The following is a 15,685-nucleotide window of genomic DNA, read 5'->3' as shown; positions in this document are numbered from 1 at the left end:
CCACTTCTCGACTGGGCTTACAAATCAAATGCCAATCAACTAAATGATATTTGAAATCCTCTCCAATGACAAAAAAATCCCTTTGCATCTCCTCCAACCGCTTTGCCACTGACATAGAGACATGAAACAAGTGAACAGACTTAAAAGAATGCTCTTTATTACAGTTAAACGCTTTCCTTTAACAAATATTGTTGCTTCGAACCTGCCAATCTTTTACGCAATCTTTCAATGACATGCCCCTAAAGGTAAACCCAAGTAGGCTGGTGGAAAATAGATGCTAGAGCCTCCACATTCCCTATCTCTCCCACTAGAATGAGCTCGAACTCCCAAATTTACCTTCAAACTCAACACCGTCTGACGACAAACTAGCATGCATAGAAGGTAACCAAGTTGCTCTGGCTCAGCTCCGCAAAAGATAATTATGTCATCAACATATGAAAGATGGGATACTAAAATCTCTGATCCATCCACACAAGCCACTTGGAAAGTGGAAACACTTCATGAAGCCTCCTTGAACTGTCTTCAACATGTGACTTAGCGCTCATCATCAAGATAAACAAAAAGAGGGGAAAGCGGATCTCCTTGTCTAAGACGTCCAGAAGTAGGGAAAAAAATTCCTGTTGGAGCTCCATTCACCAAGATCTCCATACTTCGAATATAATTATCCACAAAAACTAGCAATACCCTCCCTAATCACCTCCTCTTCTACCATCGCTCTATCTCCCAACTTGATCCACCCTTTACATGTATCAAGCAAGTTACTTGTACCTTATACAATTAACTCATCTCAAAAAAATATATAATAATAATAATAATGCATCAAGTTTTATCTCAGTTTGAGGCTAGCAATCTCCAAGACTAAAACATTGAAACGTTTGATTACCAAGGTTATTCGCCAAAGGGGGTATAACAGAAACGACACTCTTTGGTTTAGTTTTCGAAATCTATTTTTTGAATTGTTTTGAAAAATAGAAACTAGTTTGACAAAAAAATAAAAACCAAAAAGATATTTTCACCCCCAAAAAGAGAGAATCGTATAAAAATGATGAGTGTACATTATTTTCTCATTTTTTCACCAAACTAGTTTTAGTAAAAAAAAATTTAATTTTCAAAAAACATATTTTGAAAATGAAATCCGAACAAAGCAACTTTTTTTTCTTTTTTTTTTTGTCTATATATATAAACATATAATTCCATATACCTTTTCTAATAAGGATGGACCAGGTGAAATTGTGGTATTCCTAGGTTAACCGGTCTAATCAAGGTATTCACATATTTATATTAACCTGAGAAAAATATATTAAAATCACATTTTTGTTACATGCATTTCTTTTATTGGATATATTATTTTTGGATGCCTTTCAATGTGTGAACATTATTAATACGGAGGCAACTTCTATACATAAAAGGCTTGTTTGACTAGGCAGACTATAGCATAGGATTGGGATTATTAATCCATCAGGCTCACATTCCATTGTTTGGTTGCAAATTTTATTATTTGGATTAGATTCCAATGGTCATTCTATCCAACAAAATCGACAAATTTTTTTAAGCTTACAACTAGTAACACAAAACATACATATAATTGGGATTATATATTTCCATATTTATTACAAAACAAACAACTAGATAACCAATCCTACACTAATCTCATCGATTGTTAATCCCCTCACTATTAATCCTGAAAATCAAACATACCCAAAAACTCTAAAAGGCCATTCGTTCAATAGTTGAGGGAATCCAAAAATATTTATATTAACCTTAGAAAAATATATAAAAATAATTTTTTGTTACATGCACTTCTTTTATTGGATATATTATTTTTGGATGCCTTTCAATGTGTGAACACGTGTTAATACAAAGGCAACTTCTATACATAAAATCTCCAAGGTCATTCCTTCAATTATTGAAGGACTTATCAAAAACAAATAATGAAGAAGAATAAGAATTTTTGAGTCTTCATTATCCTTATTAATATGATCTGCATCAACGACTTGCATTACTAACCCTTCCTCAAAATCCTATGTCCTCCTGGCCTCTACATAGTTGGCAATTTAATGAGGGTTTGGAATGAGTTCACTAAAAGAATTCTGTTCAAGGTGCCAGTGGGAATAGAGTGAAGTTTTGGCTTGATTCTTGGTGCAGCTAGAGACGTTTGTGGGAGGTGTTCCCCACCCCAGTTTGTTTCATTGGAAGTGAATAAGAATGCTCCAATACAGGATTGGATGTCAGTTTTTTATAATGGTGGTTCCTGAGGTATTTAGAAGAAAAGGGGATTTCGTCCACGGAGGCTTGTTTTGGTTATTCATATGATTCAAGGGTTTGAGGAGCTAACCTAGACACTTTGGATTAGCAAAAATCAAAGAAAGAGATGTTTTCTATTTGTTATTTCTAGTAGGATTTGAGTACAGGGAAGACCCCCTTTTTTAGCAGCAATAAATATTTGTAATCAAATAAAAACAGAATGAACGAAGATAAGAAGAAAAAAATACAAAAGATAGACCTAACCACCCCTCAACTTCCCAAAAAAGAACATCACTCCTTAAGAGTATGCCCTCTTCAAGTTTTCTCCTACAGGTATCAATGTGCATTCATTACTCAATATCTTCATGTGATTTGACCATATAAACAGTCATGTCTACAAAGATAGTAATTGCCCAATTTCCCAAAATAATCTACAATATTACATATTATGGTCATATGTTCTGTAAAACTACTAATTAAAGATGTGGTAATGAAATACAAGTTTTGTAATAATCAAGCAATTGAAGTATATTTTTTCTAAACTAAATCAATTAATGCCAATATTCCTCTAGTAAGAACAGTCTGCTAACGACTATAATCCCCACATTTCATGACTAAAAATTATACAAAAATAATAATAATAAATAAATAACAGCTTTCTAATTCAAAGCACAATAACAAAAATATATGAAAACAATTTATTTTGTAAAATGACAAAAAATAATAATAATAATTAAGCCAGGCATTGACACCAAAAGAACCAAATTGTCATTGATAAGCATCAAGCATCCATCATGCTTATAGGAATAATTAGTAGTCAAAATGCTTTAACTTAGCCACTGAATAATTAAACTTATTGGCCAGGATTTGAGCAATAGAAAAGCAGATAAAAGATGTACCATATGAAACCATCCAAAAGTAGGTTTACTGATCTTAGGATTTTTGGCATTGCAGTTCTTGCACGCCACAAAGTTTGGCTTCAGAAATTTATTCAAGACAGACATCGCTTCCGTAAATTGAACAGAGGTCCATCCTTGTTTCCCATGCTCACTAGCCCCTGGATCGATTGATTCACTAGATGAGAGTGAATCTAACCTTTTGGCACCAACAATGTCACCCTTTGCTATGAGTTCTAATTGAAGAGCACATTTTTCAACCTTAAATGAGAACAAAATATTCAACAATAACATAAACAGAAAAGGATCATCAAATGAACAAAATGACAACCAAAAAAATACTAAAAAGAAGCATAAAATTCATGGAGCGTAGACCAGCCACATGATAAAATCCCCATAAGATGAAACTACCTGGCTTCTGCTTGCCCTAAAATGTAGGCAAAAGAAACAGGTTCTTTGTAAAAGATAATGGAGCATATCAAACATCAATGGATTGTAGACTGATGCAATAAGATCAATATGTCCACAATGACCTGGGCAATGAAACGAACGCTGGCCACATGATTTGCAGCTGCACATTTAGAAAAATAAACTGTATCAATCAAATGTCAAAACATAATCAAATTATTTCCAATAAAATCATAAAGTTATTTGTTTCACATCCTTCACTAATAGAAGGGAAAAAGTATTGCAGCAATAGAGGGGGGGGGGGGGGGGGAGAACAGATCAGAACAACAGAAATTCAGGGAAACGACACAATTAAGAAGAATGATGTTAACTAAAAAACAGTTCAAAGATACATAAACCCTTAGTCACATCCAGCCGCCATCAATCTGTGTTCTTCAGGACCTCCTCCCTGTCCTTTTGGAGCTCCCACTGTACTTGTATCAATTCATCTCATTCACTTCTGAGACTTAACATCATAGGTAATTTTCACATCCAGCCTTCAAAATTGTAGACGATTCATAAATTGAGAATTTGTGATGATGGGAACACACCAAAAGAACATCAAAAATTACCAGAATCTAATTGCACATCCTTCAAAAAAACGCTCAAAGGTGGAATGAAACAATCATTCCATCAAATTGTCCATTCTCATGTTTGTTCACTAAGAAAACAATGAAAAATGTATTGCAAATGGAATCATCATTCATCATTGTAAGGGAATGATCATTCCGTAGAGAGGCTAACGAATGACCATTCCATTCCACCTTCATTTCAGTGAACCAAACACTACCTTAAAATTGTGGTGTGAGTGACGCAAGGGTGTGCTAGGACCAAACTTCATCTAAGTGCACGAGGGCTAGGCAATCTAAAAAGATTAGGCATGTGCGGTTTAGGGATCTAACCACTGGTTCTTTCTTCACCTTTGATGAAAGTACTTCACAAGTTCCCATATATTTGTTTTATCAGCGACAAAATGATCTTTTATTAAAAAGAGGAAAAATAAAGAGGCTTACAAAAGAGGACCAGCAGTCCAGAAAACAGAGAATCCGAGAAGGAAAAATTGAAAACAAAACACATCTAAGAGTCGCACGCTAACTTCCAATCACTAGAGATCAAGAAAGCAGAATCCCTTTAAACAGGGGAGCCAAAAAAAATCTAACTTTTTCCCACAAAGATGTTACATCAGCACTTTTATCTTCAAACATCCTTGCATTTCTCTCTAGCCAAATGACCTAGAAAATTGCAAATATGGCGCAGAGCCCCAGCGCCTTCGCCTTTTTTATTGATGCCCAAAACTCGAAATCAATTAAGAGCATGGATTTGCTTGCTTCGGGGGCCACCCAAGCAACGTCACCCAAAGAAAAGTGTTGCTGCCACACCCACCTTGCCACTGGACAGTGTAAAAATAGATGATTCAAACACATGATGCACCATTGAGGACAAAGATAGCAATTAGGTCTCCTCTTTTGAAAAACATCATTGGTTAAAATGCCTCCATGAACCAAAGACCACGTAAAAAACTTTACATTGAGAGGCGCAAAGATTTCCAGATTCTTTTGTGAAAAGGAAAGAACAAATGGGTTCCCAATAATCTTATCAAAAAATTATTTTTAAAGGAAAGAGACCTGAAGATTGCAAAAGCCACACATGTTTATCACTCGTGTTAGGGTCCAATGACTAATGATCAATACGAGACAACAAAGAAGCTAGATCACCAACCTCCCTTTCAGTAAGATTTCTTGAGAAACTAAAGTTCCAAGCAATTCGAGACAGACAAATTAGAGCTTGCCAAAGAAGCGATGGAAGAATGACGAGAGTTTGATACCCTATATAGACACGGGAAGTCCATGGCAATAGAAGAGTTTCCAGTCCAAATATCCTCCCACAAATGAATTTTTTCCCCCATTTCCCACCCTCAAAGACTATCAAGAAAGAAAAACTTCAGAACACATGATGGAATGTGTGGCAATTAACTTGTATTCAAGACAAGCAATGAGATTGCAAATGCAAAACAAATGCCAACAATAAGCTGGTTAAAAAAATTTGAATGACAAGGAGAGATAAGTTGGAAAGAATGTGCAGATGGTAAATAAATAATAAAAGGAAATATAAAAGTAAAGGTGCAGATAATTGTTGCAGTGAAACAATGATTGAAACAGGGAAGAGGGAATCCCTAATATATACATGGTTGTTAGAATCCTAAAATTTCAATTCAAGTTTTAACCAAAATGATTCAATTTTTGTTATTGAATATTAAATTGAGTGCATCTTCGATTCAATCACAATTCACTACGATTTATTGAGATTTAGTTATGTTTGCATTTTACATGAAATGGCATCATTCACTACGATTTATTGAGATATAGTTATGTTTGCATTTTACATGAAATGGCATCGTTTATGCAAAAATAAAAATAAAAAGAGATCAAATAATAATATTGATATACATGATTTTATATGTATATGTATATATAGTAGTTATATTGATATTTAATTCATTTTTAACACTATGTTTATGTTTATATTTATATTCATATAGCCAACCTCATTTGATGGGACTTAAGGCTTTGTTTGGTTTGGTATACATATGTAAAATTATACATTAGGCTAAATAAGGTGAATCTTATGATTCACGATTAACTATGTTAGCAATATCATTAGCGATCCAATTCACAATTTGACAACAATAAATATATCCCATATTTATAGTTGCTAGAGAATACTAGTGGTTATTTTGGATAACTGCCCACAACTATACTTCCTCTTTTATGTGCTCATGCTCTCTTTAAGTGGTTAGTGGGATTCCATCTCATCATTTTGCATGTCTATCGCTTGTCCCGTGCCAGAACTTCTCATTAATCATGTGCGAAGTGGCAGTTCAAAATGAGGAATCACCTCTGGATTTGCCATCACCATCCAAAAATTGCATTTGAACACGCTAGGCCCATTCTAGGTTCTACCAGCCATTAGGAGACCTACAATGAGATACCCCCTTCTAGGTTCTATAGGCCTTTGATACTCACAGTTGGGGCAATTCTATCGGCACTGTTAAGCGCCAATATCCTGTGCATGCACTTTATAAAGACTCCAGCATCTTACTAATAGACAAGTCCAAGACCTCTCTATTCCGTCTCCATATGACATTCCTCTTACTCTCAACCCTCTACATAGGGCTGTCATTTGTGGGTACAACCGACAAACAATCTGGTAACAAAATCTAACAAAAAGGAGGCAGATAATCAGCAACCATGACATCCTTGGTGTATGCAGTTTTTATAAGTAATCAGTGAAGCCATCTGTGCACCAAAAGCAGTCCCCTTCTTCTTTTTTGATAAGTGAAAATGGTGATCCTCCTTCATTCTACCATCACTTAAATATCAAGTACTTATACATAGTGCAAGATTCTCCCATAGATACAAAGAAATATGTTGTTCAAAAGTAGCCAAGTTAAACAGCCATGTACATATTATGGGATGGATAGATAAATGCGTATGCAGAGACTTACGGTGATTGTTCATCTAATGGCCCCATTGCTAGATCATACAGCCCTCCAGGGATAGGCCTCCCGATGTTGTCGAGCAAAATAGGGTTTGTGACTTTCACAACACTGTGACTCTTGACCTCCTCATCTGTCATGAAACTGAACCGAACCACCTCCACACTCTCCGATGCACCCTGCATTAAACTTAAATGGGTCAAGACTACACTCAAAAACTGAATTAGGTGAGCACACACGCATGAAAATTATGAAGAAAAATATAGCAAATTGCCATTAGAAGTGCAACAGCACTAAGCACTTAGGTAGTGTTTGGTTCACTGGAATGGAGTCATTCCATCAAAACATTCATTCCCATGTTTGGTTGACAAAAAAATATATATATAATGAAAAATACATTGCAAATAGAATCATCATACACAATTATAAGGGAATAATCATTCCATCTCATTTCATTGAACCAAATAGAGCACTAAACTTAGCAATCCATAATGCAGAAAACATTAAGGGAAAATTTAAAATTATAAAAAAATATATACATATATACTTTTTGAAAGAATTGGTTCAAAAATGTCTCAATCAATCAAATTGGTTCCATCACCATAACAAAAATTATTCCATACCCCAAAAGCCACAAGAGAGGAGGTTAGAATCAAACAATATGAATATAATGTAATCATCAATTCCTTGGGTAGGTGAAGTGACACAATTAACACACTAGAAATTACTTATAAATAAATTTAAAAAACAATTAAAACACTAGAGTACCCAAAAGATACCCACAAAAATATAAATAAATACATAAAGCAGTATCTGAGAATTCAAGTAACAAACAACACGCTCTGTAATTGATATATTAAAATAACACAAGAAGCCATTTTAGTTTATACGGAAGGAATGGAATAGAATTCATAAACAAAGTAGTGAGTAGTAGTATCTGAGACTTCAATTAGCAAAAAAGAATGCGGTAATCTTCAAATAACACAACAAACATATAGAAGGAAGGATAGGTACCTCAGTTGTATGAGCCATGTTCTACACGAGTTGAACACAAATTTATGTGGTCACAAAGAGAGAGAGAGAGAGAGAGAGTATATGAGAGAGAGGGAAGGAATTCGGTGGTGGTGGTGGTGGTCAGGGCGGAGCTGAATGTCGTCGTGGCGGTGGTTGCAGTGAGGAGGGTTTATGTTATGTGACGTGAATAATGCAAGAGAGCGGGTAGACGATGCAATGAGAGACTTGGGCTGGGCCTCATCTAGGGTTTTAGTAACACTATGGTCCTGTTTAGTGTAATTCTTAAAAACAGATTATAAATTATACTTAACAGATTATAGATTATAATTTTAATCGAAAGTTATAATTTGTTTAGTATAATTATTAGATTATAGATGTAAGTTACTAAGACCTCGTTTGGAAATATGTTAATTTAGTAACTTTTTGGTTATTAAAAAAAACTAGTATGTTTGGAATGACTTTTTAGCTTTTTACGAAAAAATGTGCAAAAAGTAAAGAGAAAAGAGAATCTTTGACTTTTTTGTATGAGTTGTTGGTTTTTTGACTAATTTAGTAACTTTTTAACTTTTTTGCTAAAAATGAGGGTTCCCAAACGAGACCTAAGTAGTTTTGTTAAATAAGCTGTGAAAGTAACTTTTTCAATTAACTTTTATTTTTTATTATTCACTATTTGTCTACATTTCTCATAAAAAATAATAATAATATTTTATAGTCCATTTGGGTCTTTTCTATTTTTAAAAAAATAAAAAATAAAAAAAATTTATGAGTATAGCCGTAAATTAACATGTCCATAGCAGAAGCTGATAATCAGAAATAAGGAGTGAGCAGCTTTTCAGAATCAGTTTTTTTGACTTAAAATAAGTTGTTAGAATCAGAAACTGTTTGAAATAAGTTTAACTAACTTTTTAAAAGCCAGAAGCCATAAATTGACTCAAAAAAATCCCACCAAACACCCCCTATATTGAGGGATTTGGAGATATATATTTATTTTATTTGTTTGAATAATTTAAGTGGAGAGAAATGGATAAAAATTGAGAGAAACTCATTTATCTTATAACCCTAATTTTCAATCTTCTCAAAAGTAGAGAGATTGGAAAAGAAAATAAACCAACAGATTCTTATATTTTCATAATATCAATTTTATCCCTGTAAAAATAAAAGAAATAAAATGATTGACAAAATATAAATAGGTTATTTTGGTAATATAACATAAAACAGTTTCTTTTCTTTTATCTTATGAAATCTAACCAAATAAGAAGGAGATAAATTACGGTCATTTCTTTTATTTTATTTCTTACTTATCTAAACAAGAATGAGAGAAATTATAACCATATCTTTTCTTTACATTTCTCTTATAACTTAAGTAATAATTTCTTTTCTTTTCTCTCCTAAGTTCCCAGACATAGTATAAAAGCCCGTTTGGAAACAAGCTTTTTCATAACTTTTTATTTTTTGGCTAAAATATGATACAAAAAAATTAATATGTTTGGGACAATTGTGGTTGATTGAGTAAAAATAGTGTTTAATTTTTACAATTGTGATTGATTGAGTAAAAATTTGGTTCATATCTTATCTATTTGCCGTATGCAAGTTCATTTGTTATATGTGTTGCGTTGTGTTTCTTCAAAACTAAAATTTGAGACAAAGTTGATGCAACTTGGAATAACCCAAGCTTGTATTATTGTGATGTAGTACCAAGAAGGCATATGCTCGGTTGACTCTGGACTATGATGCCTTGGATGTTGCAAATAAGATTGGAATTATCTAGATCGATTTAACTGTCCTTTTATCTAGAGCAAAATAATTTTGTTGGTATTATTACAGTTTTGTTAGTTACGTTGGTCTTGAATAGCAATGCAGTATTTTAGTTTGGCTATTTGAAATGTGTTTTAGAATTCTGTTGCCATTTCAACTTTTGACATTGAAACATGATTTTATCATTTGCATAATTGATTTGTTACAGATGGTTATGATGATGAAGCAATTAGTGTTTTTATGTTTTGTTATTTTGTTTTTTAAATTATTCTTGGGTAGAGTTGTTAGAGAATGATATCACCAAGGTTCATGTTAGAGGATATGAAATCCATCTTCGAGGTATGTCGTGGCACTATCAATAGCACCTCCACCACTAAAACGACTACTAATACTTTGGTAAGAATGCCTCCACGTTCTCGGAATATTGGTTCGAGAAAATTATTCTAATTCTAATTCTAATTAAAGTAGATAATTATGAATTATCTTCTTATTTCAATTCGTTTCAAATATTAGTATTATAGGAACTCAAATCACTTTCATATTCCCTCAAAACTCCTGTTGTTTTTCTCCTACACTAAATACTTGCATGAAGACTACTTTCATTCCAAGGACTTTTCAAAAGTAATTGTCAACTCCAACTTGCGCTTTTATTGAATATGATGATGAACCTCAAGATCTAAGCCTTTATGATTTGAATAAGATGCTGAGCAATGGCACTGCATTTGTTGGGAATTTTTCTGAAAAGAAACAAACCAGTTTTGGACGATTGATTCTGTCGTGCTTCGTAGGACTGTGGATGAAGCAAGGAAGGGGCTAAGATCCTTGTCAAATATTGGGTGACATTAGGATTTTAAGATCAGGTCCATTTCTTGTAGGCCACGTTGAACATATCCGGTAGATATGGATTGATGAAACTATCTCCAACTGTATATAACTAGGTAGTGTGATTGGTTTGTTAGGTATATAATTTTGTTGAAGAAACCAATTGATTTAGGATTGGTTTGAGAACTAGTTCTTTTAGTAGCATTTTAGGTTTTTTAGTAACTACCTGCAACTATATATAATTAGGTAATGTGATTGGTTTGTTAGGTATATGATTCTGGGGTATTTTGGGAAGATGATTAAAAGCTTATTTTTTTTTCTTTTTAAACTTTTTTATGTGAGATGTAATGTAACCAAAAATGGGTTAAAAGATGGCTTTTGGCCTTCTTTTTTTTTTTTTTTTTTTGTATGTTTCCAAATGGCCCCCCTATTAAAAAAAACCAATTGATTTAGGGTTGGTTTGATAGTAGCATTTTTTTTTTTAATTAAAACATGAGCGTGAAAAAAATTGAAATGTTTTAGAATGATTTTTTAGCTTTTTATCAATACTTAGCTTTGTTTGTTTGGATAGAATACATTTTTAAAATTTTAAAATTTTTATTTTTTGGGTGTTTGGTATAACGAAAAATAAAAGTCAACGTAAAATATTTTTCATGATTAATAGTTTATATCCCTATTTGGGCAGAAAATATTTTTCATTTTTAAAGGTGGAAAAAAAAAATTTGAATTAAAAATTTTCTAATGTCACCACATTACCATCACCTCTATCACCATGGCCATGACCACCATTACTGTTGTTGTCGATGCCGCTGTCACCACCACCACTACTTCCACTTCCATCGCATCATTACCACTACTATCATACCACTACCGTTGTTACAGCCACCACCACCACCACCCCACCATCTCCACCTTTACCTCCATCACCACCTCATTGCCACCACTATTAGTTTCGGGAACACAATCAAATATATTTATAAAAAAAAATGTAGAAAATATAATCCATTAGAAAATGTTTTTTGCTGAAATAAACGGAATGTTAATGAAAATAAGTAGATGATTAGATGGAACAAAAATCATAATATTGAAATTTAAATTGATAAAATTAAAAATTTAGAACTTAATTTGTTTAGACTAAAACCTAATTTTTTTTGTTCATAAAATAAATTGAAATTGAAATTGAAAATGAAAATATGACAAGATAAAACTCTTTTAGGATATGTTGGTTTGGGAACAAGCTATTTTAGTAACTTTTTAAATTTTTAGTTAAAATATGAGATAAAAAAATTAGTATGTTTAGGCTGACTTTTTAATTTTGTTAATCATATTGTTTAATTTTGATGATGTCTAAAATATTATTTGAAAATTTTAGATTTTTTAATATACATATTCTATATTATTTGTCAAAAAATAATATCTATTTAAAATATAGGTTGTATGATATATTTGTTACATATATTATTTAAATGAAAATATTTTGAAAATATTAGGGCAAATTACATATACACCCCTCCAGGTTTGACAAAATTACAGATACCCCCCTGAGGTTTGAGAAATTACGAATTCCCCCCTGAATGCTATATTTGCATAAGAAATTAGGGGGTAATTTGTTATGAAATATAAACCTCAGGGGGTAAATTGTTATGAAAATACAAACCTCAGGGGGCGGGATGTAATTTCCGAAACCTCAGGGGGGTATCTGTAATTTAACCAAACCTGGAGGGGTGTATATGTAATTTGCCCAAAATATTACTATTCATTTTTTTTGACAAAATTGATTGATTGGTTGGCTGGTCACTGTTCACTTTTTGACAAAATTAAAATTGATTAGTTGTATCATTTTGACAAATGTAATTTTAGTGAGTTGTCATCTTTTGACAAATTTTGTTAGAATAATGTATCTGTATTATTGAATGAATGAAAATATAATAGGAGAGCCTGTATTTATAGGCTGAACACAAAAGATAAGTATAGAAGGAGATAGAGATAGAGAGAGAGAAAGATAGAGATACAATGAGATAGAGATAAAGATAAGATAAAGATAGAGAGAGATAGAGATATAATGAGATAAATATAAATATATATATTAACAGCCCTCCTCAAACTCAAGGTGGATAAGCATCAACTAACTTGAGTTTAGAAACTAGATCCCTGAAATGACTAGGAGGATGAGCCTTGTTGAAAATATCAGTAGGTTGATCAACAGAAGAAATATAGAGAAGATGAACAGTGCCACGAGTAACATGCTAGCGAATGAAATGACAATCAATCTCAATATGTTTGGTGCGATCATGGAAGACATCACTGTGAGCAATCTGAATGGCACTCTGATTGTCACAATAGAGAGAGGTGGCACCAGGGAAAGAAACACACATATCAGCAAGGAGCTAGCGAAGCCATAAAAATTCCTGAGTAGTGTCAACAAGAGCGCGGTATTTAGCTTCAGTGCTAGAGCGAGCAATGAGGGACTGTTTTTTGCTTCGCCAAGTAAGAAGAGAATCTCCTAAGAAAAAACAGAAACCTGTGGTGGAGTGTCGATCAGTAGGATCCCCAGCCCAATCAGCATCAGATAAGGCACAAAGGTCAAGAGAAAAGTGAGCAGAGTAGTGGAGTCCATGGAACATAGTGCCTTTGAGGTAGCGAAGTATAGAAGTAGAGCAGTGTAATGCGGGGTGCGAGGAGCCGACATGTACTGACTAACAAGATGGACAGCATAGGTAATATTAGGACGAGTCACAGTGAGATAGACAAGACTACCGACTAGCTAGCGATAAAAAGTAGCATCAGAGAGAAGATCTCCGTCGAGAGGATTGAGACGAGTCTGAGGATCAACGGGAGTAGAGGTAGTCTTGCAATCGGTAAGACCAGCATGTGCTAGAAGATCGGATGCATATTTGGCTTGTGACAAATAAAAACCAGTGGAATCATGAGAGATTTCAAATCCTAAGAAATAATTAAGAGTACCAAGGTCCTTCATCTCAAACTAACGATGGAGACATTGTTTGAGGCTAAGAATACCAGCCACATCATTACTAGTGATAATCATATCATCCACATAAAGAAGAAGAAGAATGGTGCCATGAGGAGTGGTCCGAACAAAGAGAGCGGAGTCATATGAGCTGGAAGTGAAGCAGAAATCATGGATGGTGGAACTGAATTTTGCAAACCAAGCTCGTGGGGCTTACTTGAGACCATAGAGAGCACGTTGTAGTTTGCAAACTTTATGAGCCGGATAAGCAGACCTAGGGAGAGGTTGCATGTAGACTTCCTCAAGAAGATCACCATTAAGGAAAGCATTTTTGACATCCATTTGAAAAAGATCTCAGTGGCGAGCAGCGACAACAGCAAGAAAGCTACGCACAGAGGCAAGCCGAGCAACCGGAGCAAAGTCTCCTCCTAATCAATGCCATATTCTTAGGTGAAGCCCTTCGCAACAAGACGGGCTTTGTAGCGCTCAATAGAGCTATCAGAATGGGTCTTGATTTTGTATACCCATCTACAGCCAATCGCAATCTTTCCAGAAGGAATATCAATAACATCCCGAGTATGAGTCTTGTCTAAAGCCTGTAATTCAACAGTCATAGCTTGCTGCCAAAGAGGATTAGTACAAGCCTCACGATAGGAGGTTGGTTCATAAGTAGAAAATGTAGTAGACCCGACAATATAATCACGAAGATGAACAGGTGGTTGAGTTACCCGATGTGGACAACTGGTGGGAGGAGAATCTGGTAGGGTGAGAGAATACTCAACGGAACCATTAGAAGAAGCAGTCAGGATAGGATCAGGTGTAGGCAAAGGCGTCTCTAGAGAGAAGGAACCTGCATCAAAGGCATTAGAGAAGAGATCGATAGAAGGATTAGTAAACAGAATGGAAGGAGAAGATGATGATAAGTGGAATGAGGATAAGGATGAAAACATTTTATGCTCCCAGAAAACCATATGACGAGAGACACGAAGACGTTTAGAGATAGGATCCCAGCAACGATAGCCTTTATGTTCAATTCCATACCCGAGAAAGCAACAAAGACGAGAACGGGGTTCAAGTTTGGTGTGTTCATGAGGTTGGAGGAGAACAAAGCATGCAGACCCAAAAACCTGAAGATTTGTGTATGGAGGACTAGTGCCATGTAAACGTGCATAAGGAGTTTGGTTATGGATAGTAGGAGTGGGAACACAATTGATAGTGTAGACAGCAATAAGAGCAGTTTCCTCCCAAAAAGATTTAGGACACGAGGAAGAGATAAGAAGAGCTCGAGTAGTGTCAAGAATATGCCTATGCTTCCGTTCAGTACAACCATTTTGTTGGGACGTGCCAGCACAGGAACGATGAGGCTGAATACCGTGACGCTGAAGGAAGGAGAGAAAATCAAGAACCCTATATTCCATAGCATTATCATTTCAAATTTTTTTAATGTTTTTAGAAAATTGGGTTTGGACCATGCTTGCAAAGTTGTAATAAAGTTGTTTGAGTTTTGATCGACTTTTCATTAGAAACAACCATGTAAAACGTGAAAAATCATCAACAAAGACAACAAAGTAACGTGATCCCCCCATAGTGGTAGTAGGTAATGGTCCCCAAATATCAGAATGTAAAAAGATCAAATGGTGCATGAGAAACAAAAGTACTTGCATTAAATGATAAAGCAGGTTGTTTTACAAGTTGACAAGATAAACAATCCAAATTATCGGGAATGACATGACCTAACTTACCAGTAGAAACTAAAGATTTTAAATGACTAACGGAAATATGTCCTAAACGACAATGCCAAATATTAAAATGAGACATGCTGGAAGCAGATATAGGAGCAGCTATAGGGGTGAAATATGGAACATGAAGATGAATGAGCTCATAGAGACGTCTATGCTTACGGCAGATCCCAAGAGTCTGTCCCGTCTGAGAGTCCTGTACCAAACAACCATTAGTAGAAAATGTGACAGTTAGACCAAGCTCACATAATTGACTAATAGAAATAAGATTTAAAGTAAGAGCAAGAATAAGATAAACATTTGA

General features: G+C 34.4%; 1 protein-coding gene across 1 annotated transcript in view; it reads right to left on the bottom strand.

The window, feature by feature from the left end:
* Positions 1-8,354, bottom strand: part of NRPA1 (nuclear RNA polymerase A1) — an 88,177-nt gene extending 79,823 nt beyond the window's left edge. The window contains exons 1-4 of the mRNA XM_028267548.2: positions 8,098-8,354; positions 7,093-7,262; positions 3,552-3,711; positions 3,144-3,401 (exon numbers count right to left, since the gene is read on the bottom strand). Of these exons, the coding sequence (XP_028123349.2) occupies positions 3,144-3,401; positions 3,552-3,711; positions 7,093-7,262; positions 8,098-8,115 (606 nt within the window). The 5' untranslated portion in view covers positions 8,116-8,354. The remainder of the gene's footprint in view (positions 1-3,143; positions 3,402-3,551; positions 3,712-7,092; positions 7,263-8,097) is intronic.
* Between the last annotated feature and the right edge of the window lie 7,331 nt (positions 8,355-15,685).

The sequence above is a fragment of the Camellia sinensis genome, chromosome 5 (genome assembly GCF_055761805.1).
Source record: "Camellia sinensis isolate YWXY chromosome 5, ASM5576180v1, whole genome shotgun sequence".
NCBI lineage: Eukaryota > Viridiplantae > Streptophyta > Magnoliopsida > Ericales > Theaceae > Camellia > Camellia sinensis.
Note: the sequence above shows the minus strand (reverse complement) of the source record. Positions and strands in the feature narration are given on the sequence as shown.